The sequence below is a fragment of the Abramis brama genome, assembly GCF_963993115.1.
Source record: "Abramis brama genome assembly, chromosome: 9".
NCBI lineage: Eukaryota > Metazoa > Chordata > Actinopteri > Cypriniformes > Leuciscidae > Abramis > Abramis brama.
In genome coordinates, this window is record NC_139971.1 from 32,291,580 (window position 1) to 32,310,028 (window position 18,449).

General features: G+C 35.8%; 1 protein-coding gene and 1 long non-coding RNA gene across 2 annotated transcripts in view; one reads left to right on the plus strand and one right to left on the minus strand.

Annotated features, from left to right (window-relative positions):
* On the plus strand, positions 1-15,460 carry slc17a8 (solute carrier family 17 member 8; the record flags this gene model as incomplete). The annotated part of the gene is made up of 12 exons (XM_084124614.1): positions 1-98; positions 2,891-3,146; positions 5,691-5,809; positions 8,991-9,105; positions 9,579-9,666; positions 11,333-11,419; positions 11,640-11,782; positions 11,884-12,033; positions 12,148-12,280; positions 13,291-13,401; positions 13,647-13,774; positions 14,987-15,460. 12 exons carry the CDS (start codon positions 1-3, stop codon positions 15,329-15,331), a joined length of 1,773 nt encoding a protein of 590 aa, XP_083980740.1. The 3' UTR covers positions 15,332-15,460.
* LOC311089715 overlaps positions 14,383-18,449 on the minus strand; it is a 10,606-nt gene continuing 6,539 nt past the window's right edge. The window contains exon 3 of the long non-coding RNA XR_014607748.1: positions 14,383-15,237. This is a non-coding gene — a long non-coding RNA (uncharacterized lncRNA). The remainder of the gene's footprint in view (positions 15,238-18,449) is intronic.

Sequence of the window (18,449 nt, forward strand, 5' to 3'; positions counted from 1 at the left end):
ATGCCACTGGGGGGGTTTGCGGGTCTAAAGGAGAAGCTCAACCCGGGGAAGGAGGAGTTGAAGAACAATGTGGGCGACTCTCTGGGGAACCTACAGAAGTAAGTGTGATGGCAGTTGAATTGGAAACTAAGCGCTGAAAGGAAGATGTGAGAAGATTGCTTGTGCACATATACTGCATCATGCTTTACATATACTGTATCATGCTTTTGGTATATTGAATGAAATTGGAAGGTATATAGAATTCAGAAATCAACTCAAAATTTATTGAGCAGCTGATTTTTGAGAGAAATAGCCTAATAATGATTATATGATTTATATATATATATATAAAATGGTAAAATAAATAAAGTACAGGATGTATAGTACATAGATAGACATGATGTTTATAATATAGGTATTTGGATTTTGGTATAATTTTGCTAAATATATATATTTTCAATAATTTGTTTTCAATATGCCATAATGTTTAAAAAACTGTTACAAATTCTTTCTCAAAGAAAGTAATGAATAAGAAAACCTTTCATTATAAATGTAAGATTCAAGCTTTTAAATATCTCTTCATCATCTTGCACAAACCTAATAAATTCACTTTGAACCTTGGCCAGTAATTCAAAAACATTATATAGTGTTATAGGTGTGTATCCATACATATTTAATATCTAGTTCATCTGAAGAGATTAAAAAACTGAAGATTCCATGTAAGAGCGAGATGTATGTCTCTTAAATTGCATGCACATTAGACAGCTTAATATGTGAGATAATGTAAATAATTTCCTGTGTCTGAGTAATATTGCCAGGGCATCTAGCTAGTGTGATTGGCAAAACTGAATATATGAGCACACTAAATAATTTAACAAGTCATGCAATATTTATTTTCATTCTTACTTAAAATTTGCTTAATTCTTCCATGTTTAAACTGTACAGTACATTTAGATTTGTGTATTAACTAAGCAAATGCACCATATTTGAATGAATAAGTCAAAGTAGAGTTGTGTAACAGTTGCTCTAGACCAGTGGTTCCCAAACCTGTCCTGAAGGACCCCCAACACTGCACGTTTTCTTTGTCTCCCTAATCAAACACACCTGATTCAACTCATCAGCTCATTATCACATGGGTTAATGAGCTGATGAGTTGAATCAGGTGTGTTTGATTAGGGAGACAAAGAAAATGTGCAGTGTTGGGGGTCCTTCAGGACAGGTTTGGGAACCACTGCTCTAGACCACTGAAATTTCCAAAAACAATATTTTATATATTAATATAATTAATTATATGTATTAATATAATCATTATAATTAATTATAATTATGTCCATAATAGAAAATAAGTGTAGTGACAGTTTACCACAGGTATTATTTGAGAGAATGCAATGCTCAGATAGAATGGTATCATGGCATCTTATTTTTACTTTTTTGTGGTGAAATGAGAATAATGTATTATCTTGGCTAAATCTTTCTAATATATAAGCTGCTATTGTCTGTTGTAGCAACAGCGATGCACATTGAGCAGTTATATAGCCTACAACATGACATTATGATTTAAGAGGTGATATACAGTTTTTTAACTCTCCACATCTGTGTTATTGATTATTTTTGACTTTACTTTTTTTATTATTTTTTTTTATCTTATGGCAATTCTAATAAAAAAATAAATAAAAATCTATATTCATTCATACTAAAAAAAATGATAAGAAGTGTCTGGAGAGTTTTCATTTAAAACCAAAAAACAGAGACGAAAAATAAAGTTTTTCTGATCTGAATAAGTGTGTGCATTGTTCACAATAGAAAAAAAAATTGTGTGAGGTCCGTTTCGAGTGTGCACCAGACCAGGACTTCATCTTAAAGTGGCTTTTGTACAATAACAGCGTTAACAAACATACGGCTCTTAAAATGATTCCTCTTGATCTTCCATTCACAATCTCCCAGTATCCAGCTTTTAGTGAGCTCCTTCTTCAGTACATGGAAGAACTCAGGTGTGCATTTCAAAATAGACAGATGAAAGTAATTCCTGTGAGGTGGGGGATGAGAGGAAAGATGCAGGTTCAGTAATGGAACAGGTGCGTGCCGGCGAGAGGGGGGAGCACCAAACGCAATGTGACCTTTTCTACTCCACACTCTGGAAACCAAAATTTACTTACCAAAATGTCCATCCAGTACATCATAATATGGGTAAAGCTAAAGATAAATCTGCAATCCAAAAAGCAGTCCAGTTCAAATTGTTGCCACGGCATCTAGCACGCTATCACTACATCATCATGCACAAACCTAATACATTCACTTTGAACCTTGGCCAGAAATTCAAAAATCTTAAATAGCTTTCTTGGTGTCCATACATACTGTATTTAATATCTAGGACATAAGAAGAGATTAAAAACCTAATATCTCTTATATATTTCTTGAACATTAATACAAAGTTTTGTCATGAAACTCTAGATGGCGAAAGCTGATAGTTCCGTAACTCATTCTGTTTGCAATCACATCATTCTCTATAGGGCACAGCTGATTGGTTCCTGCTGTATCAGTAGCCAATGAGCTTGCTGCTCAAACTTCAAATACTTGGTCAGCATTTGCTGTAACGGTTGCAGCGCACTTTCATAAACCCTCCACCTTCCCCAGCTCCACCTGTATATATCTGCTATGGGTAATTCATGTATGCTATTGTACAGCAGCAGCATCTTACTTGCTCACAGCAGGGTGTCAGATGTGTATTGGCAGTAGCAAGTCCTGTACTTGCTCTTTAGCAGCAATAACCTACAGCAGCAGCAGCAGTGACCAAACATATCGGCACTGTCATATCCATTACCATATGCCAAACACTCCGAGAGTTGTCATGACAGAACTCAATTGTCTGTGAACTCAAGCCATTTCTAAACCATTTGATATCCCATGGTAGGAAGATTGATGGCACTAATGTGGATGAAGAGGACAACATTGAGCTGACAGAAGATGGCCGGCCAGTGGCAGCCCCTAATCGTAGCCCACCCCTTTTGGATTGTGGCTGCTTTGGCCTTCCCAAACGTTACATCATCGCCATGCTCAGCGGACTTGGCTTTTGCATCTCGTTTGGCATCCGCTGCAACCTCGGTGTGGCCATTGTAGAAATGGTTAACAACAACACTGTCTACATCAACGGGACTGCCGTCATGCAGGTGAAACCAGGGAAATATTATATATATATATACATACATACACAGATTCACACAAACACATCTGATTAGAAAATAGATACACTATATAATTTTCTTTCACAAACTGTTAAAAATTGTCATTCCCATACATCCCTCATCTTATTTTTAGTACAATCAAATTTATCTTAATAATTTACCACATTTACTTAATTCAACATATTTTTTTTATTTATTCTGATTTAAAAAAAACTGGCTGGAAATTAAATAAATGTAGAAATTGTTATATTGACAGCTCCAATTTTTAACAGTTTGTGAAAGAAAATGATATATAGTGTATCTATTTTCTAATTAGATGTGTTTGTGTGAATCTGTGTAGAGAGAGAGAGAGAGAGAGAGAGAGAGAGAGAGAGAGAGAGAGAGAGAGAGAGAGAATATATATAGAGAGAGAGAATCACACACACACATATATTTCCAATCACACACACACATATATATATACAGTGAGGAAAATAAGTATTTGAACACCCTGCTATTTTGCAAGTTCTCCCACTTAGAAATCATGGAGGGGTCTGAAATTGTCATTGTAGGTGCATGTCCACTGTGAGAGACATAATCTAAAAAAAAAAATCCAGAAATCACAATGTATGATTTTTTAACTATTTATTTGTATGATACAGCTGCAAATAAGTATTTGAACACCTGTCTATCAGCTAGAATTCTGACCCTCAAAGACCTGTTAGTCTGCCTTTAAAATGTCCACCTCCACTCCATTTATTATCCTAAATTAGATGCACCTGTTTCAGGTCGTTAGCTGCATAAAGACACCTGTCCACCCCATACAATCAGTAAGAATCCAACTACTAACATGGCCAAGACCAAAGAGCTGTCCAAAGACACTAGAGACAAAATTGTACACCTCCACAAGGCTGGAAAGGGCTACGGGGAAATTGCCAAGCAGCTTGGTGAAAAAAGGTCCACTGTTGGAGCAATCATTAGAAAATGGAAGAAGCTAAACATGACTGTCAATCTCCCTCGGACTGGGGCTCCATGCAAGATCTCACCTCGTGGGGTCTCAATGATCCTAAGAAAGGTGAGAAATCAGCCCAGAACTACACGGGAGGAGCTGGTCAATGACCTGAAAAGAGCTGGGACCACCGTTTCCAAGGTTACTGTTGGTAATACACTAAGACGTCATGGTTTGAAATCATGCATGGCACGGAAGGTTCCCCTGCTTAAACCAGCACATGTCAAGGCCCGTCTTAAGTTTGCCAATGACCATTGGGATGATCCAGAGGAGTCATGGGAGAAAGACATGTGGTCAGATGAGACCAAAATAGAACTTTTTGGTCATAATTCCACTAAACGTGTTTGGAGGAAGAAGAATGATGAGTACCATCCCAAGAACACCATCCCTACTGTGAAGCATGGGGGTGGTAGCATCATGCTTTGGGGGTGTTTTTCTGCACATGGGACAGGGCGACTGCACTGTATTAAGGAGAGGATGACCGGGGCCATGTATTGCGAGATTTTGGGGAACAACCTCCTTCCCTCAGTTAGAGCATTGAAGATGGGTCGAGGCTGGGTCTTCCAACATGACAATGACCCGAAGCACACAGCCAGGATAACCAAGGAGTGGCTCTGTAAGAAGCATATCAAGGTTCTGGCGTGGCCTAGCCAGTCTCCAGACCTAAACCCAATAGAGAATCTTTGGAGGGAGCTCAAACTCTGTGTTTCTCAGCTACAGCCCAGAAACCTGACTGATCTAGAGAAGATCTGTGTGGAGGAGTGGGCCAAAATCCCTCCTGCAGTGTGTGCAAACCTGGTGAAAAACTACAGGAAATGTTTGACCTCTGAAATTGCAAACAAAGGCTACTGTACCAAATATTAACATTGATTTTCTCAGGTGTTCAAATACTTATTTGCAGCTGTATCATACAAATAAATAGTTAAAAAATCATACATTGTGATTTCTGGATTTTTTTTTTAGACTATGTCTCTCACAGTGGACATGCACCTACGATGACAATTTCAGACCCCTCCATGATTTCTAAGTGGGAGAACTTGCAAAATAGCAGGGTGTTCAAATACTTATTTTCCTCACTGTATATTGGAAAATAATTGCTTAATTTGATCACGGTAAATATTTTTCTCACATAGTCAGTTGGTCTTAATACATGAAAATATACAGCTTTAATATATTTTTTTACATAGTGAGTCCCTATAATCAGTTCCTTGGCATGAAAAGTTTAGACAGTTAAGGCAATACATTTTACTTCTTCAGCTATCAAGTTCAAAGGACAGATTCTTTATTCTCATCAATGATTTGTTTGGTAGTTAGCGGACACAATTTCCTGTAATTTCCTGTCATAAGAGATATTGGGAAGACGACATGACTCACACACACATATTAACAAGGTCATTTTACTATGTATGTCTTGTGATAAATCAACCTGAATTTTCCCTATTATACACAAAAATGTGCAACAAGTTTGTATTTTTTATTCTTCTTCTTTTTTAATATATTTTCAAGCTAATATGGTCTTCTCTGATGTTTGTGTCCTTTAGCCAGCTCAGTTTAACTGGGATCCAGAGACAGTGGGATTGATACATGGCTCTTTTTTCTGGGGCTACATTGTCACTCAGATCCCTGGAGGATTCATCTCCAATAAGCTAGCAGCTAACAGGTGAGCCTCATCTTGATGCACGGGCCTCCACGCCACGTTTGGAAGGAAAAACGCATGTTATAGTATAACTCTCATATTACATTCAATGTTCAGAGGTGTTTCAAGACCCAAGGGACCACAGTGGTCAGGGCCGCGAGGGTTAAATTTGTGCCGTGTGTTGATTAGAGGGGCGATAGCGGTCTTGTAATAAAAGCCTCACAGGAAAAGAGGACACGTGGCTGACAGAGTTAATAATGAAAGATCCAGCAGCAGATCTCTCGCTGAAACACCAGCCACTAGAATATTACAAGTGTCACTTACACAGTGTTTTGGAAAAAAAAAAGAGGCAGATGGATGGATTAAATGGAGATAAAGGATAAATGAATGAACCAAAATGACTCTCATTTTGTGTGCAGGGCCTCTAAAATCATTAGAATCACAACACAAGCATCATGCCCATTCAAACTAATGGGATTTTGAGCAAAGTGGATTTTGAATGCAAAAATAGGTCTGTGATAATTAAATTGCATGAATATTCAAGGTACACTGAGAAAAACAATAAGTAGAATTTACTCAATTTTTATAAGGCAAGTTTTTGCACAAATTTTTTTCAAGTAAATTTCACATTGATGGAAATTAAGTAAATCTACTTAACTAAGCCGAGTAAAATTCACAAAGTGAATAAGTACATATAACTTGGCCTGTTAAATTATATTGAGTAATTTTTACTTACAAATCTGATATAATTAATATAATTAAGTAAAACCACTTGATATTTTAAATACATTTTACTTGTTTTATGCAGTGCTGGTAATTATTTTAAATTAAATTAAATGTTACTCTTATAATGTGACAAAATAATACTGTGACAATGTGCAGTTAAGAGTAATTTATTAAGAAATAAGCATATACAGAAACCTATAATGACCAATAATAACAATTCAGTGTGTTCGGTCTCTCTCTTTGTCCCTCTCAACCGGTTTACAGCAACGGAGGCACAAAGGGCTGAATGCATTTGAGAAATATCCTGAAATTAAGAAAAGAGAGAGAGAAAAAAACAATAATCAGTAAACAGCTAATACTTTTAAATTAAAAGTTAATTAATTTGCATTCACATTATTCATTTCATTTAAACCAAATCATTAAAAACATCCTGCATGACCTTACTCTCATAGTCAATTTACACACATTAATGCTAACATGTGACACACAGCAGATATCAAGGCTACGAATTAGGAATTTGGGAGTACGAATTATTGTCATTTACAACGTGGTTACGATTTAGTAAAAGCAGGGACCATTTAATAGATAGTATGCACGATTTAGCAAATGAATGAGGAAATGAATTATATTGTGCACGATGAGGGAACGAGAACCTTCTCACTTAGGCCTATTGTTAATTCGTGGCCAATATTTGTCATCTATAAAGAAAATTGCACACAAAATAAATATTAAACAAAAAGATCATGATTTAAGTGACATATTCATGGTTTTTAGGCGTAATTACTGATAAATCGTGTAAAACGTAAAGTTTAAAACTGAGAAAAAAATATGGCTAACCGTACGTCTACAAAGTTAACTCGTCATTAACCCTCTTGAGTCGGCAAAAGCGCCCGCGCGTAGCAGCAAATTAGACTTATACTCCGTCATTTTTGGTCATAAAGATTACAGACTTAAGAAATATGAAAAAATAAACTGTTAAATGTCTACTTTTTCCACTTTCAATCGAAATAAAACATTGTGCTTTTGTAAAATAAAGAAAATAAACAGGGTGCTTTCTGCCTCTGCCTCTCCCTTAACTTTTTTCTGGAGCACGTCTCTAAACTTGAACACTAAACTTTTCAAATGTATAGCATGAAGTGATGACAAGACAATCGTTGAATTAATCAAAAAATCATTATAAATCCGTAATATAATGCAGTTTTTTACTGTTGCTTACCTGTCGAGAGCCGTTGGAGTGGAGATTCAAAATCCCTCAATCATCGCGTGTTTTCTTCTTTCTGCGCATGCGCAGATTCCTTTCTTCAAGGACTACATTTTACTTGATTTTTTTAAATTTGCTTCAAGTACTTAATTAATGCATGTAAATATGCCAGAGAGTCAGAAGTCAATTTCACTTGTCTGTTGGATGTCTAATATTTACAAGTAAAAAATTAGTATATAATTAGGATTTACTTAATATACTAAAGTTTTCATTTTTACAAAATTATTCTTAGCAAAAGATACATGATTTTTCCTGTTTTATTTACTTTGACATAAAATCATTTTTTACAGTGTATTTTTTGGTCAGTCCAGTCAAATTGCACTGTCCACAGGTCATTTGCATAATATGCATATATGATCAATCAGGATTTGAACCTGTGCATGCTAAATAAAAGCTGTACCACTAGACTAAATAGTTCAAAAATGTTTACCTCTGGTCATGTCTTATTAAAATACATAAAGTTCCTGAATAAAACAAAATATATTCAACTGTAACTCCAATATTCATTTAAAATGATGGTTGCACTGACGCTTCAAACTATTCAGTGAAATTCTAATGCATTTTGATATTGTCTTATGATATTGAAGTTGCCATGAAATGGAAGTTGTGATAGTCTTTTGATGTATGTCCGAGTGAAACAGCTTCTTGAACAATATATATATATATATATGGCGGAACTTGGTTTTGTCCGTCAGGAATTGATTGGATCATTGTAGTTTTTTTTTTGCCAGATCTATGATCTCATTTGAGTGGCAGGTTGTCCCGCCCTTGTGCCAGTAAACCCATCATCAGAGAAGATATGTTGTTGCAAGTGCAATATATTTTGATTAAAGATTACGAGGCACATGAATTTGTTAAGAAAAAATAATGAAGTGAATGGATAAATCATAAATAATAAATATTGCAATATTGAAAAGCAAGACTTTAAGACTTTAAAGGTTCTGTCACAGGGTTCAAGTTACAAAAATTACTCTTTGGTGTCACTAACTCACTAATGATTAATGTCTTTCAGAATTCCAGAACTGTTGTTAGATTTATTAAATTCAGTTATTCAGATACCATTATGGAATTACCTGTCCTGACTGTGCATGTTTTTCCACAACAATCCTATTTAATTCTATATTATTTATGGCTTCATTGATTTTACATTGCTTCATTTTAATTCAGTCCATACCTGAATTAACTAACATTACCAAACGTCTCTGAATTGTTTCTCAGGGTGTTCGGAGCAGCCATTTTCTTGACGTCATTGCTAAACATGTTTATTCCGTCAGCTGCCAGGGTTCACTACGGCTGTGTCTTGTTTGTGCGAATCTTACAAGGTCTGGTGGAGGTGAGTGGTCATCAGTGACCTCATCTTCAAATATGTCACGTCATAAAATATTAACTTTTTTAAAATTAATTTACATAACGTAACTTTGTATATACTCGTTGTAAATGGTACGTTATTTATTGATCAGTAAAAATGTACATTCTGTCATTCTCAATTCATTTTTTTCTTTTCACACAAGATCAGAAGAGAATATTTACATAGTCTTTTTCCATGTGCTTATTTTTTTAAGCTCTACAAATAGCTTTAGGCACCATAAAAGTAGTCATGCACTATATTTTAAGTCATTTGAAGCCATACGATACAGTAGCTTTTGCGTGATGAAGGTTTATTATTCATTAAGTCATTAAGTCTAATTCATATCATATATATGGGTGAACTGTTTCTTTAAGTATTAATTTAAATGGTCATTAGAATCAGCCATTTTGGTTTAAAAATTAATAATAAAACATACTAACAGTGCATGATGTTAACAGGGTGTCACATATCCAGCCTGCCATGGGATGTGGAGCAAATGGGCTCCTCCGTTGGAGAGAAGTCGTCTGGCTACTACCTCATTCTGTGGTGAGTAGGTTTGTGAAAGAGGCCTATTATTTATAGAAATGGACTCAGGAGACGTTTAATGTTTTAGAAATTACAAGAAAACACAAACTATTTATCAATATATTTATTATCATTACCAACGAAAAATGGTTTCAAACGAAGCCAAAGAAGAACAACCATTACGTCTCTGATCAACACAGTAGTGGAGTTTGCTAAAGGCTCAAACAGCGACCCCTAGAGTCGCTGTGGAGTACTTGTAATTAATGTTACTGTTGCAGCTTACTTTAATGTAGCTGTCTCTGCATTCTTCCGACCGTGCTTTCTTCGTTTTCTTCGTCGACTCTGCAATGATTCACGTCTGAAATGCGTGCTAGTGTCTTCCATAGAGGCTGCTTCATATGTTGTTGATGTATGTGACGTCGTGCCGTAAAGCAAGTCGTGATTCTCGCGAGATTTGTTCAAAAGGGATGTGTTTGTACCTGTTTCTGCATTAGAAGTAAACACTCAAGACTGCTCACAGTCCAGTTGATCATTATCAGAGCCAACTGAGAGTCTATATTCCAATGCTCATTGCCCCTTAAAATGCATTCAAATAGCCATCTTCCACAATAAACAGGTGCCATGACAACCTCTGCTTCAAACTGCTCTTGACATGACAACTAAATTAAGATCCGTACACAGCTTCACCTTCTGTATGTTTAAGAGGCTTTCTCCTGATGACACAGATTAAGCAGCGCCCTCTTCTGTGTTCAAAAGCTCACTCGAGAATCCTCTCCTGCACCAAACAGGAAGGTTTACAAGTGCATCCCAGTAATAAAATAGACATTAAGGCACCTTTTCATTAAAATCTCATTTCCTGCAGCTGTGCTGCTTCAGGCAGAGGCACGTGTTGGACGGAGGTGTGAAGTTGTTGCACATGCAGATCTGTTCCTCCTAAGGACTTGAATGCTTTCAGCATTTATCGCTACAAAGTTTCCTCAAATTTATGAGAATCTGAAGCTAAAAGTAAAATTTTTTACGGTAAAAATTAGGGATGAACGATATATCGGCCACCATATGGGTATCGGTCAATATATGTTTGTTTTTAATGTTACTGTTACAGACCTAAGAAAATCTGGCCGACATATTAAAGCCGATAAATAATAGATTTCCTTTAGCTAAGACACTTCAGATGCGCACTGTTCACCATGATGGTTTTGAATTGCTTGAAATATGATTGAAATCACTTTAAAAAAGGAAAATACAGTTAAGTGCAGCGCAAGTCTTTCATATAGGCTACTGAAAATTATAATGAGAACATTATAATTGTGTGCTTGAGACATGGCTTTTAATGGTGAGACTTTTGTTTTTGTAATCAGGCTCTCAAATATTATATAATAATTTGGATTTAAATTTATCGGCCAATGTATCGGTTATCGGCTTTCAAATATAAATAATTATTGGTTATCAGTATTATAATAACAAAATAGTATCGGTGCATCCCTAGTATAAATTTACAAAACCAAATCTGCTTTCTCAAAGCTGAACCACTCGGTTTTCCTCTGTCATCTAAAAGGAAACCCCCGCAATGGCTTTAAATGATTGAACTGTCATGCGAGGTGAATATTACAGGTTGATTAATGTCCTCCATTTTAATTGAACTTTCTTAATTACACTTGTGTGTGTGTGTGTGTGTTCTGGTTGACAGGATCTTATGCAGGAGCTGTGATAGCCATGCCACTGGCTGGAATATTAGTGCAGTATGTGGGCTGGCCCTCTGTCTTCTATATATATGGTGAGTTAGGATTAGCCTTTGAAATGTATTGGTAAAGAATGATTTATACACCAAAAATAAGCGATGACTCCAATGATTTAGATTGATTTCCCAGTCAGCTGTATAGCTCACCATTCCAAATATGTACATTTACTACATTTAGTGGACAGTGTGACAATGTGACATTCAAAGATCAAGTGTGTGATACATAAGTGATATGTGGTTATGTGCTCATATCCAGGTGTGTTTGGCATTATATGGTATATCTTCTGGCTCCTGCTGGCTTATAATAGTCCAGCGATACATCCCACCATCAGTGAAGAAGAAAGAACATATATAGAAGCCTCTATTGGGGAAGGAGCCAATTTAATGAGTTCTACTGAGGTAGTTCTAAGTCTTCTGTCATGCATTTGGTACAACAAGCACATTGTTATACAGAGAAGGAGATTTTTCCCCATATATTTATTCAAATATTCTCTTTGTAGAAATTTAAAACTCCTTGGCGTAAATTTTTTACATCTATGCCTGTCTACGCCATCATCGTGGCAAACTTCTGCCGCAGCTGGACCTTCTACCTCCTGCTTATTAGTCAGCCAGCGTACTTTGAAGAGGTCTTTGGGTTCCCCATTAGCAAAGTGAGCTGTTATGTGATTTATACGTACAGAAATATCAGTGATTTAAATGAACAGTCCTTTGCAGTACAGTTCCCTCTAGAAATAGGCTAACTATTTGATGTTGGACTGTTTCAGGTGGGCCTTTTGTCAGCGGTGCCGCACATGGTGATGACGATCATTGTGCCCATAGGAGGTCAGCTGGCTGACTTACTGAGGAGTCGGAAAATCCTCTCTACTACAAACGTGCGAAAAATCATGAACTGTGGAGGTATGCTAAGCTCTCCGTGAAGCCCCGCCCCAAACTCACACCATTGGCTGAGAATTTACTTGCACATACACTTATGGTTCCATGAAGAACCTTTAACATCCATGGAACTTTTCCATTACAAAGTTCTTTACAGTGGAAAAATGTTTGATTACAAACAGGGTCCCTTTTAGATATTCTCTTGACTGTACATAACGTTCCACCTTGAGTATTAGTAGACTTTTAGGGGTAGGATTAGAGTTAGTAGAATAAGGGGTTAAGGGTTAGAAGAATAAATTGGCATGTACTTGCAAAGTTACTTAGTCAGTAGAATGTCTAAAGGGGACCATCAAAATAGTGTTACCAAATGTTCTTCACACTAAGAAAAAATGGTTCTTTTAAGAATTGTTTACTGAAAGGTTCTTTGGGATAACCAAAATGGTTTGTTCTTCTATGGCATTACTGTGAAGTCCACCTTTTGGAACCTTTATTTTTAAGAGTGTATGCATATTTTATTGGGATAAGAGAAAGTATAAAAATACACATATTTACATGTAAACCCCCCCCCCCCCCCCCCCCCCCAAAAAAAAAAACAGTTAGGAGCAGTTCACACGTAACGCGTTATTGCTTTTAAAGTCTCGTTTTAAAGGTTAAACTTCATAGTGTTTAGGGTCACCCAAAAAATTTAACTTCAGTCGTAATTTACTCACCCTTAAGTAGTTCCAAACCTGTATGAAGTTCTTTCTTCTGTTGAACACAAAAGTATGGGAAAAAAATACAATGGAAGTCAATGGGGCCCATCAACTGTCTGGTTATCGTATTCAAAATATCTTCTTCAGAAGAAAGAAATTCATACAGGTTTGGAACAAATTGAGGGTGAGTAAATTACAACAGAATTTTCATTTTTGGGCGAACTATCCCTGAGGCTATTCACACAGAATGCATTTTTGCGATTAAAACGTGAGAAGCACGCAGGGCAAGGAACGAGAACAGGTATAAAGACACACTGATCTGACTTCTGCCATCATCCATAGGTTTTGGCATGGAGGCCACGTTGCTGCTGGTGGTCGGGTTCTCACACACACGTGCAGTGGCCATCTCATTCCTCATCCTGGCAGTGGGCTTCAGTGGATTTGCGATATCAGGTGACTCATGAGACGGGTGTCAGTCACCAGAGTGTCAATCAACATCACCCTTTGCCGTTTTGCTTTGTTTGATTCTAACCTTTCCTTCAAAATATGGTAACATATTTTTTTTCTTGAATGTTTCTTTGTTGCTCAGTTATAGGAGAAGAACAACAAAGTATAGAGTGCATGAAGATGCAACCTGCAATATTAGTTTCTGAAATAACATCTAAATATGTTAAATGTATTTCTGTTTTACAACACAGGATTCAATGTAAACCATCTGGACATTGCTCCTCGCTATGCCAGTATTCTTATGGGCATCTCTAATGGAGTAGGCACCCTGTCTGGCATGGTTTGCCCCCTCATCGTCGGAGCACTTACTAAACACAAGGTACTAAATCAGATTATCCTTGTGCATAGAGAACCATATGTATTATTTTTCTAACCTAAGAGATACAAGCTCACGCAACATGTATTTTTCCTTATATTAGATAAAGGGCATTTTTGAGTGTGTGAATATTCCTGGGTATTTAAATACATGACATGAATATTTATAGCAGTGTTGCTCAACTCGTCGGCTGGGGCCCACTAGGGGGCCTCAGTAAACTTCCAAGGGTGCCTCAAGTAAAAAAGTATTTAATTTAATAATTGTTATTAATATATTAAAATAATTGATCTCTAATCTAAAATAAAATATGTAAATTGAAATGTATTTCTTATAAAGTATTAGGTAACACTTTATTTTACAGTGTCATCGTTACATGTTACACGCAGTTACTATAGTAATAATTGTAAATTCTGCATAATTACATGGAACTAACCCCAAACCAAACCCTAATCTTAACCCTATAGTAAGTACATGCAGTTACTTAATATAACTTAAATAATTAGTGTAACAAAGACACCTTAAAATAAAGTGTAACCTAGTATTATAATATAATGAAAACAATAAATAAAAAAAATCCCAATAAATGTTTTTGTAATAATTGTTTTTTTATTGAAGAACACGGTTCTTGAAAATTCTCAAAATGAATCGTGGTTATTTAAATTGAAATACATAATAATTTGTTAATAAAAAAAGCTGCCATAATTTATGGCAGAAATACCAGAAATAGCCTATATCAGGTAGCCTTTAAATATTATGTTAGATAACAAGGGGCATTTGAGTCAAAAAGGTTGAGAACCACTGATCTATAGTGTACTGCAACTGTAAAAATGTTTTCACAGGTAACCGAAAATATATTGGTTTCATTAAATTCCTTAATGTAAGAAAAGAAAAAAAGGAATATAATAAAATCAACCTGACTACATTAGGTTACACCAGCAAAAAAACATTTTATTGGTAGAAATTATACTTTAAGGTAACAACCGCACATTTTCACTTTTCTACAGTGTAGTGAAGTTATTATTATAAAAACTCAGAAAGTAACCAGAAGGTTTTAGGTTCAATCCCCAAAAGTTGTGATTCATAAACTACAGAGCTAACAAGTACACCATCAGCTTTATTTTACTTTGAAACAAAGCACTCCTTGGATAATAAATAAGCATATTGCACGTGTATATAATATATTGCATATCCTCATTACATTTCTGTCTTCAACAGACTCGCCTGGAGTGGCAGCACGTGTTTATGATCGCGTCCATGGTGCATTACACTGGCGTGATCTTCTATGCCATCTTTGCCTCTGGTGAGAAGCAGGACTGGGCTGATCCTGAGAGCACTAGTGATGAGAAATGCGGCATCATCGGGGAAGATGAGCTGGCTGATGAGACCGAACCCAGCAGCGACAGTGTCCTGGTGACCAAGCAGAAGACCTACGGAACAACAGAGAACTCTGCAGGCCGCAGGCAAGGCTGGAAGAAGAAGAGAGGCGTGACCATGCAAGCTGATGAAGAAGATCACGGATCAAATCATTATGAAAATGGGGAATATCAGAACCAGCAATGACATTTTGGTTATCGGACGCCCAAGACTGAATGGTGAGGTGTAGGAGTATTTATTTAAGCAACTGCAGAAATAACCCCAACCAGGGGCTACAGCATTTCACTTGACGTTCGACACAACAGTAGATTTGAGTTGTGAAGAAATATTTTGGATGGCTTCCTTATTTATTTCACCCCGCTGTAGAACCTGAAGGAAGAGTCACATGAGACAGATCTGAGTAGATAATTAGACATGATGGAGATTTGTAGCCGTGAAGAAAGTTGCAACTGGAGCCTACGCTATCATTCTAAAGTTTGTCTTTTTTTGAAAGAAATTAATATTTATCCAGCAAGGATGCATTAAATCGATCAAAAGTGACAGTAAAGACATTTATAATCCTGAATCCTGAAAAACGTATTACGGTTTCCACAAGGAATGAAGGAACATGTTTTAAGAATGATTTCTGAAGGATTAGAATGATTAAAATGAAATTAGAAGGATTTCTGAAGGATCATGTGACACTGAAGACTGGAGTAATGGCTGCATTGAATGAATAAATTACATTTTAAAATATATAAAAATAGAAAACAGATATTTAAAATGTAGTCTATATATAGTGGTCCCAAAAGGTGGATATTAAAGTGACACTTAAAAATGTCTGAATGCCTTTGCATTAGATAATAAATATCAAACCGTGGCATCTGCTATCAAATCATTCTAGAACTTTCTCAAAACGGATTTCACTGTTATTTGCAGATAGTCCTAATTGTATTTATATAACTTTTTGTGAATCGTTTGTTTAAAAAGTGTGCTTGTGCTATATTTCTAAAATAAGTGCCACTAGATTTGATATTTTTTGTACCTATGCAATGACATTCATACATTAAGTCTGGCTTAAGTGTCCAAATACTTTTGAGGATACTGTAATTTAGTCTGGAAACAGAACAAAGAACAAACACATGCATTGAAAAGCTTTACAGTAAAATAGACCATGCCAGAATAAATGAAACTTAATTTTACAGTAAATCTTAATTTTGTTCCAAAAGCTTTTTATATCTACCGTATTATAAGGCTGACAGCAAAAGAAATGCATCAGTTCTTTTTTATTTGTCAGCTATGCAAACAAAGCAGACGTATAGTTCATAAGCAGGTTAAACATTTTCCCATGGCTTTTCTTGCATGCAGTTGTGCAGCCTCCACAAACCTTTTTGCTGGTTTTGATTAACACTTCTCAGAAAATATCGTTCCTTGTATTATCCTGAAAGTTAATAATGGTCTGAAAAGGGATGTGTATTTAGTGGAATGCCTTTGAAAAATGACCACCATTAATATCTCATTGTTCAGTTTATCGTTTACATATGTTTAGGTGGGAGAGCATGGATGAAGTGGTTGAATATGTAGAAATTAACCATTTTAGTACTGAAGAACTTATTAAATTGAATATGGATTTCATAAAAAAAAAAAAAAAAAATCCGCAATGTGCCTGATTTTCCCCCACCTTTTGTTTTTGCATAATACCGGTTATGAAAAGACATTTCAACGCTTACATGGATGTTAAGATGATTGTTTGAAATGTGCACTTTACCATTGCATCATTGTAACTGATGTCTCTTTAAGTGTTTATTTGGAGGAGAATAAAAAAATGCTTTCAATTGATCTTTTACTTTAATTCAATTATATGTGATAGAAAATAATGCCATTTATGGCTCAGATTACATGCATAATTCATTCTGTTTGGCACATTACATTGCAGCAGCGGTTGCTCTTCTTTAAACAGCATCTTACTCTATTAATGAGCTGAGTGTGGAACAAAAGAAATAGAAGTACACGTAACCGAGACTTCTAACTCACGCCATGTTCTTTCTCAGAGAAAACAGCTTGTTTACACTGGGATTCTTAAATTAGCTCACTTTGTCTTTGTTGGGAGCTAACAGAACTTTCCTGGTTTCTGTCATGTGGGAGTAAACATCCTTCGCATTATCGCTATTCTTAAACACATGTTCACACTCACAGCAGCATTTTACAGTGTACACAACAAATTAGTCTGACCACCCAAAGCTTTGTGAACTACTTGGCAACAAATATTATTTTTTAATAATCTCTTTACTGGGGCGTTAAAATGACACTTTGGCTACGTTCACACTGTCGTCCAAATCTGCTTATTTGGGTATCCAATCTAAATCATTGACTCTCCACATTGTGTATCGCAACTGTTTAGATCCGATTTGTGTGTCCATGCTGCTCTTCCGTTTTCCGGAATATCTGCATTGGTTTCTATGGCAATGACGTTGCGTTGGTAGGTTACGCCAAAGACAACAACAGCAACATAAAGGGGTTTGCAATAGATGTTGTCTTATTAACGACATGACAATAGCTGGACTACTGCGTCTTATGAGGCGGCAGCAGCAGAACAGGAGGTTGGTTTATTCTGTGCTGTCGTCTCCACCGGTTTCAAAACAGGTCTCCATTATATTGTCGTTTTCTGCTTGTCTGGCACTTTGCAACGACACAACCTTGTTTCTGCAGCAACTTTCAGCATGTTTCCTATAACAACGTCTGACGTTTACGTTTTACTTGGCGTGAGAAAGTCACCTAAACAATGCAAAATTCGATCAGAGATAGAAATTTGAATGCATTTCACGCATTTCATGTGATTTTTGGCCATTCACACTTGCTACAGTAAATCTGATCTGATTTCAATCGGATATGCACAAAAGTAGGATTTGTACTGACATTCTGAACGTAACGTCACAGAAAACTGCCGAGCGTAAAAAAAAAAAAAGTATATATACAGTATACATTTCATAATTGGTCCAAAAGATTAAATAAATATAAAAAAATTATTAAAAAAAGTTTACTCTCAATTAATACAAGTAAAATAAATAAATAAATAAACAAATGTAGTCTACTGAAGAGAGTGTTCTCCCTTGATGGGTTTATTTTAGTATATTATTTATAGTTTTTATTAATATTGAATTATAATTGTAAAAGGTTTATTTAGGTTTAATTTATTTAATTTCAGTTTCAGTCTTACCTTAGTTTTATTTTTATTTAGTTAGTAAAAAATTTGTCTATTAAAAACATTTTTGTCTATTTAAATTTTTTTATTTAAATATTTTTATTTTTATTTAATTTCAGCTTC